The sequence below is a fragment of the Oreochromis niloticus genome, linkage group LG14 (assembly GCF_001858045.2).
Source record: "Oreochromis niloticus isolate F11D_XX linkage group LG14, O_niloticus_UMD_NMBU, whole genome shotgun sequence".
In the NCBI taxonomy this organism is placed as follows: Eukaryota; Metazoa; Chordata; class Actinopteri; order Cichliformes; family Cichlidae; genus Oreochromis; species Oreochromis niloticus.
In genome coordinates, this window is record NC_031979.2 from 11473616 (window position 1) to 11496754 (window position 23139).

At 38.0% G+C, this 23139-nt stretch overlaps 1 protein-coding gene and 1 long non-coding RNA gene across 7 annotated transcripts; one reads left to right on the forward strand and one right to left on the reverse strand.

Moving 5' to 3' along the window:
- The first annotated feature begins 15 nt into the window (after positions 1 to 15).
- On the forward strand, positions 16 to 2324 carry LOC102076905 (uncharacterized). 6 transcript variants are annotated; one of them, XM_019367384.1, is made up of 8 exons: positions 16 to 104; positions 188 to 224; positions 300 to 587; positions 738 to 840; positions 972 to 1081; positions 1380 to 1427; positions 1671 to 2027; positions 2255 to 2324. In XM_019367384.1, the coding sequence occupies exons 2-8, from the start codon at positions 191 to 193 to the stop codon at positions 2275 to 2277; spliced, it is 963 nt and encodes a 320-aa protein (XP_019222929.1). In that variant the 5' UTR covers positions 16 to 104; positions 188 to 190; the 3' UTR covers positions 2278 to 2324. The 6 variants fall into 6 exon arrangements, with proteins under 6 accessions (XP_019222929.1, XP_019222931.1, XP_019222927.1 ...); XM_019367386.1 differs by having other exon boundaries at positions 303 to 587; XM_019367382.1 differs by having other exon boundaries at positions 26 to 104; positions 155 to 224.
- Positions 2325 to 20308: 17984 nt separating this feature from the next.
- LOC112842102 (uncharacterized) lies at positions 20309 to 21346 on the reverse strand. Its single transcript, XR_003213736.1, has 3 exons — positions 21170 to 21346; positions 20524 to 20647; positions 20309 to 20417 (listed from the first exon to the last, which is right to left on the reverse strand). It is a non-coding gene; the product is annotated as an uncharacterized LOC112842102 (long non-coding RNA).
- Between the last annotated feature and the right edge of the window lie 1793 nt (positions 21347 to 23139).

A 23139-nucleotide genomic window follows, 5' to 3' on the forward strand; every position in this document is an offset into this window, starting at 1 on the left:
TTATCATTCTGAAGAAAGACAGCAAGCCAGAGGACAGTGGGGAGGTTTATTCACACACTTTGGATATTTAACAATCATCTCTGCAAAGACTGGAAGCACTGAAGGTGAACTTTTTATTTATAAACTCTTAATATGACGATCAATTCCTTCTCAGTTTTCTACCTTTCTTTTATTTTGCATGTTACAGACCATGGCACGTCTGATTCATCTATCATTACTGCTAGGTATGTTTACAACGTACAGGTCAAAACCTAAATGCAAACTGTAGTCAGGCCTGATGTGATCTTCCTGTGTTACAGCAGTGAGCCAGCTGCCCTGTGTTTCAGCCATACGAGACTTTCCAGATGGAGGAATCAAATTTACTCCCTATCATCTGTGCCCTGTTGGAGGGAATATTACACACGACTGCAATTGCACAGCTGGCAAGTGGATATGGAAATTTAAATGTTGTGGGCCCACTGTTAACCAAGTCACACTGGAAGCAACTGCCACAGCCAATTACACTGAGACAGAGGACTGTACTAATAAATGCCGTAAAATCACATACAAAACAAAAATGTTTGTTTTGTCTGTGGAGGTAGAAAATGGTAAGAAATCTAAAATTCACAACACATTAAAAATGATTTTATCGCTGGCTTAAAGTCGGCTGACTGACTTTAAAATGAAATCTAAGAACTTTAAAACCTGATGCATATTGCTGTAGATGAGCATTCATGTGTTTTGTTTCCATGTACCAGGGTATTTAAAGCATACGAGTGATAATAAGGTCATTTGTGAATCTTGCTCTGGAACTTCAACTTCAACTACTGCCGGCACAAAGTGTTTCAGCTTTAAAAAAAAGTAAAAAAAAAAAAAAAAAAATTCTCTCAGTTTTCAAATATAATGCTGAAGAAAATGCAGATTGTTACCTTTTATAGGCAGAATCATGTTTGTCACATGCCTTTAAAACAGCTTTCTGTTTTCTTCAACAGACAAAAGATTCATATCTCGGTTCCTAAGCGAGACCAAAACACAGTAAAGCTCAAATTTCAGAAGTTTCATCAACAGCACCGTGTTAGTGACTGTACAGAGGCTCACACAGGCGAGTACTTCAACAGCACAATCAGCCTTTCCTCCAAAGAGCAGCTTTAAGAATTTAATTTGCTACATAGTTTTTCTTTCTCAAACAACAAAAGTAAATTATTGATGTGCAAAGCAATGAACCGATGCGTTTTTTTCCACAAACAAGAAAACAAATACAACATAAGATGAATCTGTAAAAATTATACACATACATGTACACTTACACACTGTATAGTTACAACAATACTTTTTTTTCTTATGTAAAACTGAAATATGTTTTTAAAGCCTGCATTTTTACTTTTTCTTCTTATGTGCAGGCTCAAATCAAAGGACCTGCAATGTTAATGTTACTACAACACATACAGGTACATCAGGTGGAAATGTTTATATTTCAGCCTGAAAGCAGTGTTTTACTTTTAACATTATGTGAATAGAATAATATGTTAATGTATTATAATGCTATAAACTCAATACTTTAATCTATACAAAACATCCCCGACTATCAGGGTGAGTCAGCAGAGCTTTGCATAAATAAAGAGACAACAGGAAACTGTGGCCTGTTGTAGTGTTAGCATATCTTAAATGTCACTTTGCTTTATTGTCACAAGCTCCAGACCTGGAGTTCTACCGTGAAAACAAAAGTTGGATTGATGCCTTGGAGCAATGCCAGAACGACTACACCTCCCTGGTTGAAATCACCAACCAAACAGTGAATGATAAAGTGAAAAGTCTCCTGCAAAATGAGACACACTTGCAACAAGGGGTTTGGATTGGCCTGGAACGCTCAGTCTTTGGCAAAGATAAGGAGTGGATGTGGATTTCAAAGTCCAAAGACAATTATCCTGAGTGGAACAGAAACATAGCTGACTCAAATAACCACTGTGCAAAGATGATCCTGACTGAGAAACAAGAAATTAAGCTGCTGGATGCCAACTGCCATGACAGACTACCTTTCATCTGTCAAGGTGAGCATTAAAGAACAGTCTGGTATAATATTGTTATCAGTTTTCTGCTTCTTTTTCTTTCTTTCTTTTCCATTTAAAAAAGAGACTTGGCCATAATGATGTTGATGCAAAAACTTAAAATATTAGTCTTACAGCCTGAAAGCAGAAGCTTCTTCTGAAAGAATATTTTTGGATATTAACTTTTAATTAATATTGGTGTTTTTTGGGTTTTGTTTTGTTTTTTACAGATCTTGGAGAAGAGGCCTCGTGACCTCTACTCACAGCAACAGGAAAACTCTGGATTCAGTCACCAACAACTGCAGGACCTGTGGTTTTGTCAAAAACAAAACATCTGCGGTCCAGACATTGAACTGTTGTCATGGAGACATGTCAAATAATGTGCCAGAAAGGGTGTAATCATTGTATAGCATATATCTTTAATGACTTAAAAAAACATGAATTGGGATTTTCTTTCTCTAATTCACACCGGGAGGAAAGTGTACAAATCAGTTCAAATAAATCATTAAAAACAAGAAATTACCATACCATTCATGCCCACAGTGAGTGTATGTAAACTTCTGACTACAGCTCTATATGTAACTGTCCAAGCTTTGTTGTCATTTCTCTAAGTAGTCTTCAGGAATAGTTCTCCAAGCGTCTTGAAGGACATCCAAAGCTCTTCATTCTTTCCTATTTCTTAATGACACGATACTGTTCATCTGCTGCTGTAGGGGCCTGCCACTTCTTTTCTTCATTTGTCTGGTTTCTTCAATATTGTTAAGGACACACCACACGCCATGTCCAGATTTTCTAACATTGCAGCTAACAGCTCTTGTTGGTTAAAAAATACTATTTTATGCCTGTAACTGTGCTATCTTTGGCCTGTCCAATTTAAGGCCAGAGGGCAGCTTGAACATATTATCAGTGTGGTTTTTCATTATGAGTTTATTGGCTTGGTCAAAAGACTGTTTGATCTTTTTTTTTTTTTTTTCTTTCCCCTCTTTATTTATAGAGTTTTGCACATGTAATTTAACATATCAGGCCCAATACAGCAAGTACCAACCGATACAAAGACATATATCAAGACAGATTAGGCCATTAAAATTCTGGTGACAACAATAAAACAGATAAACTAAAATAAAATAAAATTTAAAAAAAAAAAAGGAAAAAGGAAGAAAAACAAAAAACAACAACTCACACACAGAAAACAACAGCAAAAAACCCAAAGAAAAAAAAAAAAAAAAAAAAAAATCAATCAATTCCCCACCAAAACCAGAAAAGGTTTAGTCTGTTGTAAGTGTTTTCAATGAGTTAAAGTAAATGATAAAAGGTTGCCACACCTGTGAGAACTTATTAACATTTCCTCTGAGTCTGAATTTTATTTTCTCCAATTTTAAAAAGAACATAACATCTTCCAGCCAACGTGACCGGGCTGGAGGGTGAGGAGCTTTCCAAGACAGCAAAATTCGACGTCGTGCCAGCAGTGAAGTGAAAGCGATAATATCCAGTTGCTTACGACTAAGGTTTAGGGTAGCATCTTCAGAAACACCAAAAATGGCAACTAGTGGGCATGGTTTGAGAGTAACGCTCAAAACATGAGAGAGCACCTCAAAGTAAAAAGTCCAGTATAATTGAAGTGACGAGCAGGCAAAAAACATATGAGTTAAATCACAGGGGGAGGTGTTGCATCTGTTGCACAGGTCAGGAATACCGGGGTATATTTTAGATAGTCTAGATCTTGAGAAGTGTAATCTGTATACCGTCTTAAACTGAATAAGGGAGAGTCTTGCACATGAGGCCGAGGAATGAATTTTGTCAATTACTTTGTCCCAGTAACCTTCAACAAACTGAAGACCCAGTTCCTGTTCCCAACTCGAAGCAATTTTATTGGTTGAGTAATTGCCCGATGCCATAACTAAAGTATATATTTGTGATATTAGAGCCTTACTGTGAGGCTTCAACTGGAATAAGTCTTCCCACCAAGGCTTGAGAGGCTGACTTGGAAACTCTGGCAAGATAGAAGATGCACAGTGTCTTATTTGAAAGTAGCGGAACAAATGGTACGAGGGCAAATCATACAAAGAACAAAGGTCACTAAAGCTGAGAAAAATGTTATCTTTAAAAAGGTCATAAAAACATTTGATACCTTTTCTTGCCCAAATACAGAAGGAGGAGTCCACCAGGGACGGGGGGAAGAGGTGGTTGTTGCAGATTGGGGTCAGAGCAGAAGCAGAGACAGAATTGAAGTGACGCCGGAATTGATACCATATTTTTAGAGAGCCAATTAGAACAGGGTCGTCTGTGAATTGTAACAGGGAAACAGGAAGGGATGAAAATAATAGTGCTGAGAGTGAGGAAGAGAAACATGATTGCGCCTCAAGGCAACACCAAGTAGCTTGAGGATCATTCAGCCAATAGGTATACTTCTGAATGTTGGCTGCCCAATAATAAAACATCAAGTTGGGCAGAGCAAGACCCCCACTGAGCTTACCCTGTTGTAGTGAGGTCATACTAATTCTGGGGGTCTTATTAGCCCATATAAATGATGAAAACATTCGATTCACAGATTTGAAAAAGGATTTAGGTAGAAACAATGGGATACTCTGAAAAAGATAGAGGAATTTGGGTAGAATAGTCATTTTTATAATATTAATCCTGCCAAGAAGTGATACAGGAAGATTTGCCCACCTTTGAAAAGCCAACCTTACATAGGTCAGCAAAGGGTTGAAATTTGCTGTTCGCAAAGCTTTAAATGAAGTGGTAATATGCACTCCTAGATATCTAAAGCCTGAAGAAGCTAGGTGGAAATTCAAATCTGTTTGTCTAAGCTCTTGTGCAGCTGGGTTTATAGGAAAACATTCACTTTTTTGTATATTAATCTTGTACCCAGAGAAAGAGCCAAAATTCAGAAGTATTTTCATTATAGAGGATAAATGAATTGTTGGATTTGTAACATATAGCAATAAGTCATCTGCATATAGAGCAACCCTATATTCCGTACCACCACGAATAACCCCTTGAAACAGAGGCGAGGTTCTGAGAGCCACAGAGAGAGGCTCTATTGCTAAAGTGAAAAGTAAAGGTGAGAGTGGACAACCTTGTCGTGTACCACGTGATAGAGTAAAATACTCAGAATTCACATTATTAGTACAAACAGATGCCAATGGCGTAGTATATAAAAGATGAATCCAAGATATAAAACTGTCACCAAAACCAAATTTCTTCAAGACTGCAAAAAGATACCCCCATTCCACTCGATCGAATGCTTTTTCGGCATCCAATGAGATCACCACCTCAGGGACGGTGCTATGATTTTTGGAATAAATTATATTAAGAAGGGACCGTATATTAAAAAAGGAATGTCTTCCTTTAATAAAGCCTGTCTGTTCGTCTGATATAATAGAAGGGAGAACTCTTTCCAAACGGGTTGCTAGCAGTTTGGATAAGATTTTAAAGTCTACATTAAGAAGGCTTATTGGTCGATAGGAGCCACAACAAGTAGGATCCTTTCCTTCTTTATGCAGTAATGAGATAGAAGCCTGTCTTAGTGTCTGAGGGAGAGAGCCGCGTTTCAGTGACTCCTCAAAAACCGACAGCAGCAAAGGGGCCAGTTTTAAGTGGAATTTTTTATAAAATTCAGCGGGGAACCCATCGGGACCAGGGGACTTTCCAGACTGTAAGGATGTGATTGATGATATAACCTCATCCGCAGTGAGCGGTGCATCAATTTCTGCTGCTGTTGAGGTTGTAATTGTAGGGGTATCCAATTTGTCAAGAAACTGGTTCATATCTATAGAATTAGAGGGGAACTCTGATGTATACAGAGAACTATAAAATGACTTAAAAATTGAGTTGATTTCCGTTGGATCAGAAGTCAAAGTTCCCGATTCATTTTTAATTTGCAAAATTTGGCGAGATGCCGATTGGTGACGTAGCTGGTGGGCTAGCAGACGAGAGGCTTTATCGCCATGTTCATAATAGTTGCCACGGGACCGTAATAACAATTGCTCTGCATCATGGGTCGACAGGAGACTGAACTCAGATTGTAGGTTAAGACGCTTCTTATATATTTCAGGTGAGGGAGTTTGAGCGTGTTGCCGGTCTAGAGCTTGAATTTTGGCAGAAAGTTCATTTTGCTTAGCTTTCTTTGATTTAGATAGGTGAGACGAATAGGAAATAATTTGGCCCCTGAGGTATGCTTTAAGTGTTTCCCAAAGTAGAGACTTAGAGATGTCCTCAGACTCATTCGTAGTTAAGAAATCATCAATTGCAGATGAGATATAGTCACAGAAAGCTGAATCAGACAAGAGTAGAGAGTTCAACCTCCATGGATGCTGAGGTCTATAGCCTGGAGATAAAGCCATATCCAGGACCAAAGGAGCATGATCAGATATAACAATCGGAAAATATTCAGAGTTGCAAACTTTAGAAGCCATGGAGCCATTTATAAAAAAGTAGTCGATGCGAGAATATGTGTGATGGACATTTGAAAAAAAGGAATATTCTCTGGCTTGGGGATTAAAAAACCTCCAAGGATCAATGTATCCATTTTGGGTCATAAAATGTGAGAAAGCCTTGGACATAGCAGATGGTGTTTTAGAGCCAGTGGCAGATTTGTCTAAAGCTGGGTCAATAACGCAGTTTAAGTCACCTCCGAAGATCAGGAGGTGCGTATTTAAGTCAGGAATCATCCTCAAAAGATTATTAGCAAACAGAGCGTTGTCAAAGTTTGGGGCATAGACGTTCACTAAAACAACTGGGTTATTCATGAGGGTCCCTACAACAATTAGATATCGTCCATTTTTGTCAGCAATCAATTTAGTGAAAGAAAAATGTATTTTATTCCTAATTAAGATTGCCACTCCTCTGGCTCTAGTATCAAAGTTTGAGTGAAACTTATGACCTATCCATGGAGGTTTAAGTCTTCTATGATCTTTGACTCGCAAATGAGTCTCCTGGAGAAAAGCTACATCTGCATTGAGATGTTTTAAGTGACTGAGAACCCGAGATCTCTTTACCGGACCGTTCAAGCCTTTAACATTCCAAGACAAAAATCTAATAGTACTATTGTTAGTGCTATAACTAGCCATATATATGTTTTACTGAAATCTGGTGACAATGACAAGATGACTGTACATGGGAGGGGACAAGAGAGAACAAAACAAAACAAACAAAAAAAAAGAAAGAAAAAAAAACAAACACAAAAAACCAAAAAACAAGCCCACATACAACCAAAGCAAACAAACACAGGAACAATAACATTCCCCCATTCCCCCACCCCACCCACTAGGTCCCATTTCTGAACTAAGGTGACCGCAGTGTATTCCCAACAACTTCAACCTCCTAGCCCAAACTCCTGCTACATAGAAACTCCATACAACCTTAACTTTGAAGTACTAAGTGTATATCCCAATATGAATCAAACCTTCTAGGGATCAGTGAACATTAATTCAAAATATTACAAAAGAAACAAGAACCAGGTGTTAAAACGGTGACAACTAGTATACCATGAAATAACAGAAACATACAGTGCTTGCCTGCCTTCTCTGTAATCGTCCGATTGCCTGTAAGTCAACAAGGATTCAAGTCACTTTACTCGTAGCTGTCAGTCACTGTGGCCTTTGAGCTTCAGCCTCGTTCCTCAAGCCCTGCACGAACCTATCGGCTTCTGAAGCAGACGTAAACCACTTCTTCTCCCCTGTGGGCAGAACAATGCGCAGTTTAGCCGGGAAGAGGAGCGCAGGCTTAAATCCCCGCTTATAAAGTTCAGACATTGCGTCTTTAAACTCAGCTCGGTTCTTCACCACCTCCGGGCTGTAATCTTCATATAGCCGGATCCTATGGCCGTTGTAGCTGAGCTCGCTTTTCTTACGAGCTTCACGGATCACCAGGTCTTTAATTTGGTACCGATGAAATCGCAGAATAACCGGCCGTGGTTTCGTCGATTTCGGAACTGGACTCCGGTGCGCCCTGTCCAGCTCGGGCGGTGAGGGAAGCACCTGCGCTCCGAAAACATCGACGAGGAGCTGAGAAAAGAAAGCTGTCGGGCGTGGACCTTCAATGTCCTCAGGTAATCCCACAAGTCGTATATTCTGCCTTCTGCTGCGACCTTCCAAGTCTGCCACCTTGGATTTTAGCCAGTTGTTGTCTTTGCGAAGCGTAGAGCATTCGGACTCCAATTGGTCCAGACGTTGGTCAAATTCAGTGTATGTCGATTCCAAAGAATTAATGCGTTGACCGTGGTCCTGCACTGCAGACTGCACATTGTCTAACTTAGAGGACAAGTCCTCAAAGGATGACTTAAAGTCCGCTAGCAATGCAGCTCTATGCTCCTCGAGCATTAAGCTAATCTCGGCTGCAGTAACAGGTGCCGCAGGTGTCGAGGTTTCTCGGTCTCGGTCTTGTTTCCCCTTTGACTTCGACATTCTTTAGGTCTTCGGTAGTCGACAAAGGCAAAAGACATCCAAAACTGGGAATCAAAATCTCAAAGAAGTAGGTTCGTTAGGTAAATGCTGAGCCGTGTAGCGGAGCGGACCTAAAACACGTCTACCCAGTAAACGCCATTCCCGCCAAGTGACTGTTTGATCTTTTGATTGTCTTCCCAACTGTTTCTGTGGGTCACATCTGTTCCTGGAAATCAGCTCAGTGGTAACTGAGAGCTTTGCATGATTAGAGCCAGAGCAGTGAGTAGCTGTGGCACAGGAGAAGTACAGGCGAGTAGTTGAGTGGGTTTCTGGCACTGACATTCTTTCAACACAAAGTGCTACAGTTTATGTATATATTATAGGCACCCATATGTAAAGCTTTTGTTAGCAGAAAACAGAAATACAATTTGCTTTATGTTTATTTAGACTTGGTTGTTTTGATAATGGTATCATGGTATGAGTGATACAGAGGGAGTACATGATGCTGCATTTTATTTTGGGTTTCAGGGTGTTTCCTTTGTTAATAAATGTCGCATTTGAGTTTGCAGTGCTCAAACTCCCGTCTCAAACCTGCTTCTTCAAACATCCCAAAACATTTTCTGCTCATAAATACAAGGTTGTGCTGTTTTTCATATATTTGAGTAAAATCAGCAATAGTTAGTGTATAAATACAATAGCCATAGAAACCATCCGAAATATGAAAAACAACTTATTTACTTATTATGAATATTTAATATCTCATTTTTTCTTATTTAAAAATATGTGTGTAAATAAGAAATAAAATGACTTAGTGCTCTACCAGTCAGACAGGAGTCAACATATATTTTAAAAGCAGTGGGGATGAAAGATTTCCTTTAATGATGCTTATTACAGCAGAGTTGAACAAGCCTCCTGCTGACATAATACTAATACTAATAATAATAGCCTACTAATAATAATAATAATAATAATTAGAGATGGACCAATCCGATATTACGTATCAGTATTGGTCCAATACTGACATAAATTACTGGATCGGATATCGGAGAGAAATAAAAAAATGTAATCCGATCCATTAAATATCAAAAAAGCACCTCACAAAACTTGTGACACAGCGTAACTCGGCTCATAACCGTAGCACGTCGGAGCATCACGTGATAGAGCGGCTGTGTGTATTTGTAGCCTCGCTACCAAACCAGCATTTCATCTCTGAGGAAGTTATCCCAGAGAGAAGTAAAGCAAGTGTGTAAGTTCATCTCTGAATGTTTGTAAAGCAATCCCATGTTAAGCTTAACAACCGATATATGGAGCGACTGCCTCTCATTCTTTCCCCCTCCCTCTCCTGCTGCTACTTCAATCGTGACACTGCTTAATGATCAGCTGATCGGCTTTTCTGTCGCGAGTCCTTCTCTCTTCTTTGTTTTTGGCCCACTTTGCACCAGAAAGAGGAAACCAGCGGTTGAACAACAGCAGCACGTTTAAGCTTGATAAGGTGTTGTTAGAATTTATTTAATATTACTTTCTACACCAGGATCCTTTTCTACGTAGCTGACGGCTGGTAACTGTGCAGGGGCGGATCTAGCAAAGTTTAGCCAGGGGGGCCGATAGGGCATGAACAGAGAAAAGGGGGCACAAAGACATACTTTTCTTTCTTATTCTCATTTAAAATGTCTAGCTTTTAATAAATAATTATCTGAATCTTACACCCAAAGTTTTAATCTGATGTAAAATGTATAGAAGTCTATATATATAGTAACTGTTAAGTCTAATATACCCTAGTAAGCTATAGTACTTTTTCCTTTGGGAAGGTACCATCTGTGCAGTCTGGAATTCTGTTGAAGAAAGATGTTGAATCTATTTAATTATTCTTGAAAAATAATTTATTTCTGTGCATTTTTTTTCACCCTCCATCAAATTAAAGTTGAATACATCGATTAAGCATCATGAGGTGGAGGGTGGGGGTGGTTCCCTATTTTTTTTTTGCTGGGAGGTGGCAACCCTATTAGTTAGGTTGCTTAATATTTCTGCTAAGTACTCTTTAAAATACCAGAATAGGGAGGATGGAGTAGGTTTAAGTTTATTAGATTGATCAGTGTTGCTGAACTATGAAATATTTTGGGTGCAGTGTATTTTTTACATACAGGTATAACAGAATAGCTTTAGTGTTGTTGTTTATTTAAACTTGAGTATGAACTTATACAAAATGCAGCAAGATATTAAAAAAACAGTTTTATTGATTAAAAAACACTATATCAGATTCATATCGGTATCGGCAGATATCCAAATTTATGATATCGGTATCGGTATCGGACATAAAAAAGTGGTATCGTGCCATCTCTACTACTAATAATCATCATCATCATCATCATCATCATCTGTTTAACCAGTAAGACAATGCAGCAGATGTGATGTGTTGTCAGCGGTTGGTACAAAATCTCTGCACGGGGGTACAGAGTGGTTTCCAATCTGCTACCCTGCTCCAGTTTTCCTTGCCAACCAAGGAAAACTGGACCAGCAACAACAGAGTGGTTCAAAGAATGAACCGAATTTGACTACATGCATTAAATCATTCAAGTTCCATCAAGACGTAGTCTCCTATGTCCTTTTTTTAGACAGTGTTACATTTCCAGTCCTTTCTTAGTTGAAATGAAGACTCAGGTAGTTGCAGTTCACCACCTGCAGGACAGACTGAGTACAGCTGATACACTTTATACCTTTTCCCATTGCCACAAAAAAGCGAATTCTTCCAGAACAGAACTTGCTTAAATTGTCCTCTGTCTTCCCAAAATCTGCCACCATCTCTTTCAGTTTTAAGTGACAGTAAACTCACCACTCCACATAGTGATCCACACGTTCCCTGTACTTATCCAAGAATCTCTAACCGCTGTGAGTTATACTGGAAGTCAGAAGTGTAGAGGGTGAAGAGCAGTGGCGGTCCTAGCCTTTTTGGCGCCCCGGGCGAACACTCCCTCTGGTGCCCCCCCCATTGTTACACCCTTTTTACACACGCTCTTTTCTACTCTGTAATATTCTTGTCAATTTTCTTGATATTTATTTATAATCACCTCTGTTAATCCTTGATATTTATAATTGAGTGATCTGTATATATTAGTGCTATTTCTTAAATGGGTAAAATCTGTAACATAATGTATTGTTTGGAGTTTAGTCTGTTACTGTTACTATTTTTACCATTTTTTCTTGGAGCAACTGTAACCCACATAGTTTCCATAGGGATTAATAAAGTATTCTGATTCTGATTGTTTCAGGATGACCTGCCATTATCCAATGACACATCTGCTTACCTGTATCTTTTGCTCGTTTCTCCTCCTCCTCTTTTCTCTTTTTTTCTAAACTGAGGACCTGATGGCTTTGAACTTTTCTTGTCCATCTTCCATTGGTTTTAATTTTGCACTCCAGTATGAACACAAATCCCCCAACTCGAGGATCACCACAACATAACCTAATAGACCTACACCTTAGTTCACAGATTCACTTTGTCTGGGGTTTATTTCTGGGATTTTGCACAACCCAGGATTCAAATCATGAATACTTAATGGGATTGGATTTACAACATCATGAATAAAATGTGCTCTATTTGGAGGCAGCTGCTCCCCTCCCCTTTCGACAGGTTGTGTGTGAGACTTTAAATCATCAAACTGTAAATTATAAATTTTAAATTGTTATTGATCCCTTTACCCCTGGTCCTTATTTTCTTACTCTTCTTATATTTATTGTTTGTTTACTTGCACTGCTGTAACTGGAGCCTCGTCCTCTCATCTCTCTATATACTGGACTGTATGTAGCGGAGATGACAATAAAGTTTACTTTGACTTCAGCAGACAGCAGGCGCACTGAGGGCTCTTGCGCTCACTTTTCGAGTATAGAATTTTGAAAAAACATCGGTGCAAATTATAAGTCTGTATCATAATGTCTCGTGTTTGTTGGTTTGTTTTTATTTTGTTTTATTTTGCGAGTTGGTTATTAGATGCTGCTCCAGCCAGCGAGTGAATCCCCCGCCGCCCCGCCCTCTCCTCCCTGTGCCGCAAGCAGCAGGCGCACCTCACTAACGGAGGGCGCCCTTACTCCCAGCAAATGGGCGATAGAAAACCGATCGGTGGCTATGCCATTCCCAATATGGCATCATGTCGGGGCAGCATGAATACGAGTAAATTTTTTTTTTTGCCGATGCCCGTGATGCCGCCCCCACCACGATGCTGCCCTGGGCAACCGCCTGTGTCGCCCGTAACAAAAACCGCTACTGGTGAAGAGAAAAGGTGAGAGTACAGTCATCCATGGTGCTCCTGTGCTGTGGCACACACACTGTACAGTATATACATTGTTTCAATATTTAAAAACAAAGTGTTTTACCAGGCCCCCTGGTGGGTATCGAATGTACTGCAGTTGAGCCGTAATAATAGCAGAAATTCAATTTGAAATAATGGACAGTCACATATTTATATAAATGTATTTATTTATATTAAAACTAAACTAAAACTGGTAATAAGAGTTGGTTAGTTTGTGACATTACTCACTACTCTGACCTAAATTTATTGATTTTGTCTCTCACTGCACTGTAAAATGTAATTCTAGATGTTTGTTATTTCAACATATTATTCTATATCAGTTTGACGATAGATGACTGAAGTTGTTGTTATAACATAGAATTATAAGTTAAAAACGTCCCAATTACACCAAAAAAAGCTAACTTGAAAACTCATGTCCAGCTAAATCAGCAACTTATGTGAACTTGACAACGTGGGTAAGTTGAGCACAGCAGGATTCAAAACTGCCTCACGTGACTGCTACCGAGGTGCATCATGGGGAATTGGCGGTTAACGACATGCTCACTTTACTTGGACGTTTTCTAATCGTCTTCTTTGGAATATGCTTTCAAGGTGAGTAACATTGGTTATAACTATAAGGAAAGAGAGCTACAAAAGTTGGAACATGTTTTGAATTTATGGCATGATGTGTGTTTTTCTCTTTTACCGAAATGTTTGCTTTAGCTAATGTAACTTTAGCCGAAGAGGTCCAGCTTGTGTGTCATGACCAAACTTGACCTAATAAACTGACACATGGCCTTTTTTATGGGTTTAATGTGGCACTGACCAAATCACAAGTATTGTGCCGCTAGCTTTAAGGTTGTGCACTCAACCACTGTTGCGATATTAGCAAGCTAACTCAGCTAATTAATAAAGCTTATTTCATATTGTCTCTGTACTTGTAAATTTCTTTCAAGTTCACAGGCTGTTGTATTTTGGTGGAAGTTCATTTTGGCAATATTTCCAATAACTGACTGGGTTCAAAAAGAACTTTTTGGCAGGACTCCGATGCTTGTTGTCATCTGTTTACCCCTATGTAATCACTTAAGTTGTTATTAACTGCTGCATGCTAAGCTGCAAGAGTGCACTGAGGACTGAGACAAAATATGGTCTACAAACCAGCATTATATTAGTTTTTATCAGATAGTCCTCCAGTGTGTTTATTTTTTGCTTTAATTCTATTGTGCAGTTATTTGTTACCCTGAAATGCTTTATGCTTAACAACAGCTCACCATTTTAACTTATTTTTGAACTCTTGTGATCAGTATGACTAGATTGTGTGAGTTTCCATACTAACAGAGCTGTAGTGATGGCGCACTGACAGAGGCGAGGCTGCCGGACACTGGCACCACCGGGCCCTCTGACCACCACCAGTAGGCAACAGGTGAAGTGTCTTGCCCAAGGACACAACGACTGAAACTGTCGGAGCCGGGGCTCGAACCGGCAACCTTCCGATTATAAGACGAACTGTCAACTCTTGAGTCACGATTCAGTCATCCACCCATGTGTGTGAATGACTGAATGTGTAAAGCGCTTTGGAGTCCTTAGGGGACTAGTAAAGCGCTATACAAATACAGGCCATTTACCATTTAAATTGAAAATTTTGTTTGAATTCTGCAATTGAAGACATGCTCAGTTATTTATGAACATGGTCTTTGTTTAAAGCAAGAAATGGATTTGTAACATGGGGGTGCATATCTCATTCTGAAAAAACTTTAACAACTAATAAGTGTTACCCAAAGCCAATCACCATCATCCAAGGCATCAGTATGGCTCTTCTTTGGAAAGACATGAATTGTTAAGCACAAAGAATGTTGTGTAATTGTAATTGTGTAATTTTTTTTTTTTTGTCTTTGAACCCTTTTATAGCCGACAGGTATTGAAGACGATGAAAGTTGGCATTGCGATGGTGAAAGAAGAAGACATCATCGATGTGTTGGTTGTCCTTGAGGCGGCAGTAATCCTGTCTAATCTGAGGAATGTCTCACGTGCCATTTCCATGCTGATGGGCCTTCTTTTTGCCCTCAACATAGACTATCCAAAGGAACTTAAGGACATCTTTGAAGTCATTCAGAACATCCTAATGAACATTGGTGGAAGCCAGTGCATCTCACTAGTGCATGGTCTAAGAAACAGACTCTTGCAGAAAGCCATGCAGAACTGTAATTGTATGCTCACAGCATACAATTGCCTTAGTGTTAAGGACAGTTTTTATTTTACTGTTTGTTTTTTTATTCTTGCAAGTTCTCATTCTCACTTTTGTATGTCACTAAATGACTACACTTTACATTCCAGATTAGACAATTACTCATTTGTTCATGGTTTAAGAAAATTATGTGAACAACAACAATATAATGGTGGACTCTGCAGATGCTTATCTCATGCAAGTCAGTAGTTTTTCCTTTGTTTTGCAATTGAGCAGACTCAAACTGATGTTTCTGAAATATTCATATTATCAAATGTTTCAGAAGCATGCACTCATTTTCAGAGATATTGGTTCTGTGGAATTTGTTGCAATTGTAAACGAAGACAAATACAAGAGTTTGATGTCTTAGTTGTTATAAACTGATCTTTACTGTCACTTATCAAAGGTTTTGTACTATTTTAATATTTCACGTTTTATGCTAACAGGTGTGACTGAGCACAATGAAGTTTAAAAATTTTGCAAATGTAAAGAATAACTTTTCTAAAATAGCAAGTGTCCCGTTGATACATTACATTAATGCAGACTTTATGTTGTTACTTCACAAGAATCACTACTGCTCCGAAAGTATTGGTCAGAATTTAATCTTCACCCAAACTGGGCTCAAGACCAAGTTCAAATTTATTGTTTCACAGGGAGCAACCTTTGAGTTTTGATGGATTGTGAGCCTGATGAGCTACGTCACTGATTTTTCTGTTTCTCAGATGACTAAGATGGCACAATAAATGGTAAATGTTGGGTGCTCATTAGTAATTGTCTTGTCATGTTCTTAAAACAAACTTTCTGTATGAAATGATCAGATAGACTTTAATGGAATCTGTGGGGGGGGGGTTTTCTGTAAACAACAGAAAATTAATTTAAAGGAATGTAGATATTTAAACCTGAGATCTAAGATAAACCTAACAGGTAGTTTTGCTGAAATGGATGTTAGAAAGCTAAAAAACAACAACAAAAAACTTAAGATGTTTAATACACATTTTTCTTTACATCCAGTCAATCAACTCTGATAATTAAAATGAAACTGATTTACAAGTTCACTCAGCTACCTGAAGGAGCTCAGTTAATTAATAAACTTAAATCAACTTAGCTAACAGATTATGTTAGTTAAGCTAAAATAGATTCCTAAGTTAAAAGAACTACTAAAGTATTTGAATTAACTAAAAAACCCAAGTCAACTGAACTAGGACAAGAGTTTAAACAATAGATTATTTTAATTTAGCTGAAAGGGTTTTCCCAAGTAAAGATGACAATTAAAGGAGTTGAACTGACTAACAAATCTCAGTCAACTAAACTAAGACGAAAGTTTAGACAACATGTGATTTTTCATTAAGATAACAATTGGTTGTGTTATAAGAACAAACTCTATTTCTTGACTTAACTTAAAATTTTAAGGCAGCCCTGTACCTGATATTTTTAAGTTGAAACAACAAGTTATATTTTACAGTGTGGAAGGTGAGTCACACATTGACCCTAACACTTCTCATAAAATTGGATGTTAACAATTTATAACCAGCATCCCGAGAAGTTTATGTTTTATAATTATAATTAATTTTATAGTTTCGAATTGCGTTAAAATCAGTCAGATCAGTCAGATTAACAACAAAGTTTGATCAAATGGACCAATATGGCAATGCCATGATGATCCATTTGGCAAAATAAATCCATTTGGTATCCTTGTTGGTCTTCAGACAACAATTCTGACGGCTTAAGAACCAAATGGGACAGAGAAAAAAAAAAAAGAAAAAAAAAATCAGTCAGATCAAAAAAGGTTGTGCTCTACCAGACATTTCGATCCATACTCCAATATATTGTAATGCATTTCCACCCTCATGTTTAGATGACTCTTTTGAGGTCTGGACACAGAAAGGTATACTTACTCTCAAAGACTTATATATTAACAGGCAATTTCTGTCATTTACCCAGTTGCAGAACAAGTTCTCTCTCCCTGCGTCACATTTTTTTCATTATTTACAGATAAGAAACTATGTTCGTCAGAGTATCCTCAACTTTCCATCTCTTCCGGAAGAGGGGTCAATTTTTACGCTCCTTCTGAGTTCCCAGGATTCTGAAAAGTTGGTTTCTGGTTTTGTGAACACTTTTTCTGAGTATTAGAATTGTAAATCAGAGTTTTTGAAGACAAGAGGAGGAGCAGGGTTTGCAAATTGGAGATGAGGTGTGTGAGAGGAGTCTGTGTAGGATCCATTCTTGTTCTATAAATTCAAGGCATTAGTTAATTCAATTCGAAGTGCTTCACAGACTCAAACTAAATTGCACAGGATTTTTCCTTCTGTTAGTCCTATATGTGATCGTTGTAAACTTGGAGAAAGCTCTCTTACTCATTTATTTTGGACTTGTCCCAAATTGTACAACTATTGGCTGGAAAAATGTTTTTCTGATATGTACAGCTACACATTAGAGGCGGACCCAATAACTGCATTGTTTTGTTCGTCCTCACCTTTAACACCTCCGCCCTGCTGCATAAACTACAGTTTTGTTCGGAATGATAATTGCTAAGAAAATTATTTTGACTCTTTGGAGGTCTGGCACTGTGCCTCAATTCAAAATGTGGCTAACAGAACTGACTGCTCTACTGCACAGGGAGAGGATTAGGTATACATTAGAGGGCAAACCTAGTTTGATGTGTGGCAACCTTTTTTTAGATCATGTATTAAAACAACTGTTTTAAACTGTTTTAGACTGTTTATATTCAGTGTTATTTATGTCATTTAAATTTAAATGCTCATTTTTGTTTTTTGTGTGTTGTTGAAGAGTATTAAGACTAAGACATAGATTATTGTCTGTCCCAAGGAAGGTCTATACGTGGCCTTTACCCAAAAGCAGACTCAATAAAAACAGATCTTTTCACGAGAATACAAAGTTTCATTTGTTACAGGAATCTTAATCACATGAACGTGGGCGAGAAACACTGGCAAGGACTCCAGTGTAACAGAGGGAAAGCTTGGTTAATAATGGGCAGGACACACTGGGAGCAAAGGTGAAGCACAACAACTGATTTTCTTACTTGCCTATGAACTTCTGGAGTAAACCAATGTGCCAGGTTGGGGAAGTTTCACTCTAGGTTTTTTCTAATTTATATGTAATTGACTGAAGCATATACATATTGAATTATTCATAGGACTTTGTACAAAATATAAATGTCTTCCATGTGTTACATTGTGGTTTGATGTTTGCATATGTGGATGTTTTGTTTCTCATTTGGTTTGCTCCCCCCCAGACTTGGGCTATTCCAGATGCTCACCTGAATGGTAGAGTATAAAAAGAAGCCAGTTGCTGTTACAGAGGTTGGGTTCTTTGGTGTGTTTGGTGGGTACACTCATGCTTTCATTAATAAAGATTGCCAGATGATCAATATTTTTGCAGCCTCATGCCATTTTGTTTGAACCTATACGTGACTGCTGGCCAAACTGATATAAATAGTAAGTGAAGTAAATAAACTGACTGTGGCTTCTCAGGCAGGAAGTCCTGCATTTGGGTCCTGTTATTCACTCAAACCTGACAATAACACATCACCCTGTTTTACCCACATCTGTAAATTTTCAGGCAGGGACGGAGACATCCTGTTACATTTACTGAGATCAGCAGCAGACTTTCTGAATTCAAACCTCAATAAAAATGTGAAAATGACTCAGCTTTTTCTTTTTTGGTTTTTACAGCATTATGGACTATAAGTTAAAGCAATTAATGATGCAGTGAATGATGGTCAAAGGGTTGATCTTTACACAGAGCATGTCTGTCCCTTTTTATTAGCCCATTACAATTACTCCCCCATCACTTTAAAAAGGCAACAAAACATGCATGTAAGATTTCTTCAGAGATGTAATTCAGTTTTAATTATATAGCGCCAAATCAACACGACAGTCACCTCAAGGTGCTTTATATTGTAAGGTAAGACTAAGTAAGACAGAAAAAAAACCCACAATCAAATGATCCTCTTTGAGCAAGTATCTGGCAATAGTGGGAATTACAAAATCCCTTTTAACAGGAAGAAACCTCTGAGAGATCAAGGCTCAGGAAGGGGCAGCCATCTGCCACAACTGGTTATGGGAGAGGGGAGGGGAGCAGGACAAAAGAAACACATTGTGGAAGAGAAACAAGTTAGTGTCACAATCTAAATGTTGAAGTTTGTCGACATTTTCAGATCAGACTTATGGTCTTTAAGCCAAGTTTAAAATTTGTTTTGAATGCAGTTATCGGTGTAGTTATTGATGTCATTTCTTTTTATGACAATACGTTCTTAAATTATGTTTTATTTCTCACAAAAGTGAAAAGACAGATTATGGAAGAAAGTCTAGCCAAAGAACAGAGTTGGCTCTTAGACTTCGGGTATAGGAGGCCCTCAGCAGAACTTTTTAAGAGAATAAGAAACACATAAAACATTCCTTAGATAAGGAGGTGTGCTCTGACAGTGCAGCGCAGCACCCAGAAAGCTATTTGGCATTGGCAGAGAAGACTTGGCAAGTTATTCAGGAACACAACCCTGGTACTCAACTTTGCTGCTCAACCCTGAAATATATTGTTCAAACAAATGTGGCACCATTTCTGGGGAAAAAATGACTTTCCAACAATATAAAATTTATTGCCAAGAAACATTGTTACAACAAAGAAATAACAGACCAAACATATATTTCATAACTTTTTATGCTAAGTATTATTTGGAAAGTCATTACAAAACAGGCAGTTTTTGAAAATTCAGATGTAAATCTAACTACAGTCATGAGTAAGCAAACATGAATGAAGACTATGTGCTGTCTTAAGACGTTCAAGGACCAATCAGTGTCAATTAGCAGAATGAAAGTGTTTTATGGACAAAACTGTAACTCCTGCAAGAGAAACAAAATGATGTTCTGTATGGTTTCATTTCAATTTGGCCATAAAAATATTACTTTAAAAAAAAATAAAAGCTAGGATAGACTTTTTTGTTTAGAAGATGGTGTAAACACTGTAAATAGTTATTTTAAATGTTTAGCTCTATTCACTCCAATTCACTGAGGACCATCTTGAAAATGTCCTGAACTGAAGCCATTTTCAGAACTATAACAGGAAGGGAAAAGACTCTTCTTAGATTGGTTTTGGTGTTTCTGTGTGAAATAAGTAAAAGTATGAGCATAATCGCCATCTAGTGGCAGAGAAAGGGAATTAAAACACTTTGTGAATGAGCTGCCACAGCAGTGGTCCAATCTTTTACTGTGTTAGGAATATTCAGATAATTGTGCACATACTTTTTTCCACAATGGTAAAACCAAAATTAGGTACACAATTCATAACAAATAAACACGTAAAAGAGGTTGATGATATAAAAAACAGCTCTGTATCAAAGGCAGTGTGGAGTAAGTAGACCTGCCTCTATTCACTCTGAAGATGAAGCTACTTTAAGAAATCCCTCAGAGTCCCAGAGCTTCTTTCTTCACGCTGCAACCCAGCAGGACATTTCCAGCATCCACACACTCTGACACACACGGTGCTAAAAACACAAAACAGATATTAAAATAATGATTGTGGGAGGAAAGCTGTAGCATGAAACAGTTTTTTAAAGCTGTTATTTTATCTGTTACGATCATTGCTAGTACCATTCTGACCATGGAGCCATGAGGCAGCCTTCATAGCCAGAAGCTCCCACTCGTCCTTTGCATCCATCTTGAAACCATGAAGCTAGATCAGCACCAGAATGGTGGCCCACACTTCACTGCTGGCCTAATTCACCAAATCAAAGACAATAAAATAAAACAGACAGAACACGCATTTTACTTTCTACAACCAGTAATATTAGATATGTTTGTGTACTTCTTTGTCACACGGGGTCACCAAGGTGGGCAGCTCTGCATATTTGATTTGGCAGATTATTATACTGGATGCTCTTCCTGATGTAATCCCAAACTGTGATATCATAAATGCTCTAAAATAATGTGCTGACATGTTTTTACAACAACTGATGAGGAAAATAATTTCTGCTGCTGTGTGGTTTCTGGATAATATCAGACGCTGGTGCAGCTCAGTGGGTGGTTAGGAGTGTGATTACCACCAGTGTTTTAGCTTCTGATATGCAGATGTTTATTCTCAGGCTGTGAGGCAGGCCTACATTTACTTTGGCTTCAGTGTCCTTGTTTTATGGTGTGTTTTTAATTACATTGTGTGTTTTTGTTCAAATCATAGAATCAAATCTGTTTTATCTCAAATTATCATTTTGTGTTAATATTTAAATTGACAGCAGCCCACCTTTTCAGGCTTTGACTTTTCCACCTCCTCGTTGGTCTTTCCCAGTGCAGCAGCCAGAGCTGCATCAAGCAGCCAGCAGCCAGACGCCTCCTGCAGGGAGACTAACTGCAGCAAAGGGTCTCTGGGTGGCTGCTCAGGCACAGCAGCTGGAAAATCAAAGATGAAACAAAAACAAAACCTGATTATGGTTCTAGATGACAAAACAGAACTCTACATGATAACCCAGAGCATAAGGCACTGCACTGTAAACTATGCAACAGATAAATATTATTTTATTCATTTGAAAATTACATCTTAAAACTGTAATCATTACATAAGAGCTCCACATCAAACATCAAATGTTTACAACAGTCTGAATGTATTAAACTGGCAGCATCACACCATCAGTTACTGTAGTTTTAATGAATGCCATGTGAAGGCAATCAAACTGATGAAATGAAAGCTTGATACGAAGTATATGTTTCACATGTTTTACAGAAAAAATATATGGCCAATGTATTAAATTAATTTAATCTGATTTATTAGAATAAAAAACAAACTTTACAGAGAATTCCTTAGTGATAGTATCTGAATGTATGGATTTCTCAAAACAGTCATATTCCAAGAAAAAAATCATAACCTTTTCACTTCCTGATTTCTTACAATGTTAAAACAGTGCACTGTTGTGCCCCTCTGCCCTTAGCATACACACTCCATGACATAATACTTTTGGCTGTCAGAGGCACAAACATTCCCCTGACATACATGTTGCTATGGACCACCATACCAGCTCCTACATGTAATAGCTCACATCATTTCCTCTGTGTTTAACAGTCTGTGTATTCACAGAAACGGCCAAATTAAAAGTACAAAATATCACATTCATGAAAGTTGGTTTTGCTGTATTTACTCTTTTTATTGCTTGTTTCCTGCTCTAACTGATGCATATGTATGGAGAAAAATGTGTTCAACAAAGGGTTGATCCACAAGCATAAACCGAGCTCCACAAGTGAGCACAATGAGTTTTGAGGACTCACATGTGCATGTTCAGTCCACACACTGAACCACACCTAAAACTATTTTCCAAATGTGTACATCCTAACCTGAATAAATACTGAGTTTAAGTTCAGCCAACAAATCAGATAATTTTGACTTTCAAAAACCTTTCTGAGCGTACAAATCTCTAAAACTACATGTAACATCTCTCTCGCTTGTTCGGAAAACCTTAAATATGTGTGGACGAATCAGCTGATACACACAGAACAGACTGCATGCCCATGTGGGGTTTTGAGACAAATTTAACTCCATCAGCTGCAGATCCACAAATGTAAGCTGCGTTCAACTCCCTGTGTAAAACTGGAACATCTGGGCTTCCTGCATACCTGCTGGGTCGGGTGAGTTAGTGTGTTTGTTTCAAATAAGTGAGTATTTCCTTTTCTAAATAGACAGAACAACTTATAACCCCTTTACTAGAAAACATCGATTTACCAAATACATAATTATAATTAATTTAAAGGGTTTCTTCCCAGAGTGCAATGCAATATGTGTTCAGAATTATTCATTACATCAACATTAATGTTAGCCTGCTGTTATTAGAGAATGGTAAGATCAACATTAGAGTGTTAGTCCATACTTTTTATTTTTATTATTCTAGTTTTTAAGAAAACTAAATGTGCACTTTATTTGAAAAAACAAACAAAAACTAATCCGCAGGTATACAAGGCCAGATGTGGTTTTGGATCAGATCGTACGCATTTGCAACCCTTTGAAACATATTTTTCTCCATACATATGTTACTTATACACATACATGTATGGAGGTCAACAATATGTGATGACTACTTAATGAATACAAATGCCTATATAATTATTTAACTTTCACAAAGGGTTTTGCTTACTCCTGTTATGTACAACTCCTCCAAAGCTATGTCTTACATCACGATGTTAAAATCATAAAAGAATGGATGGCACGAGATGAAGACAGTACATATG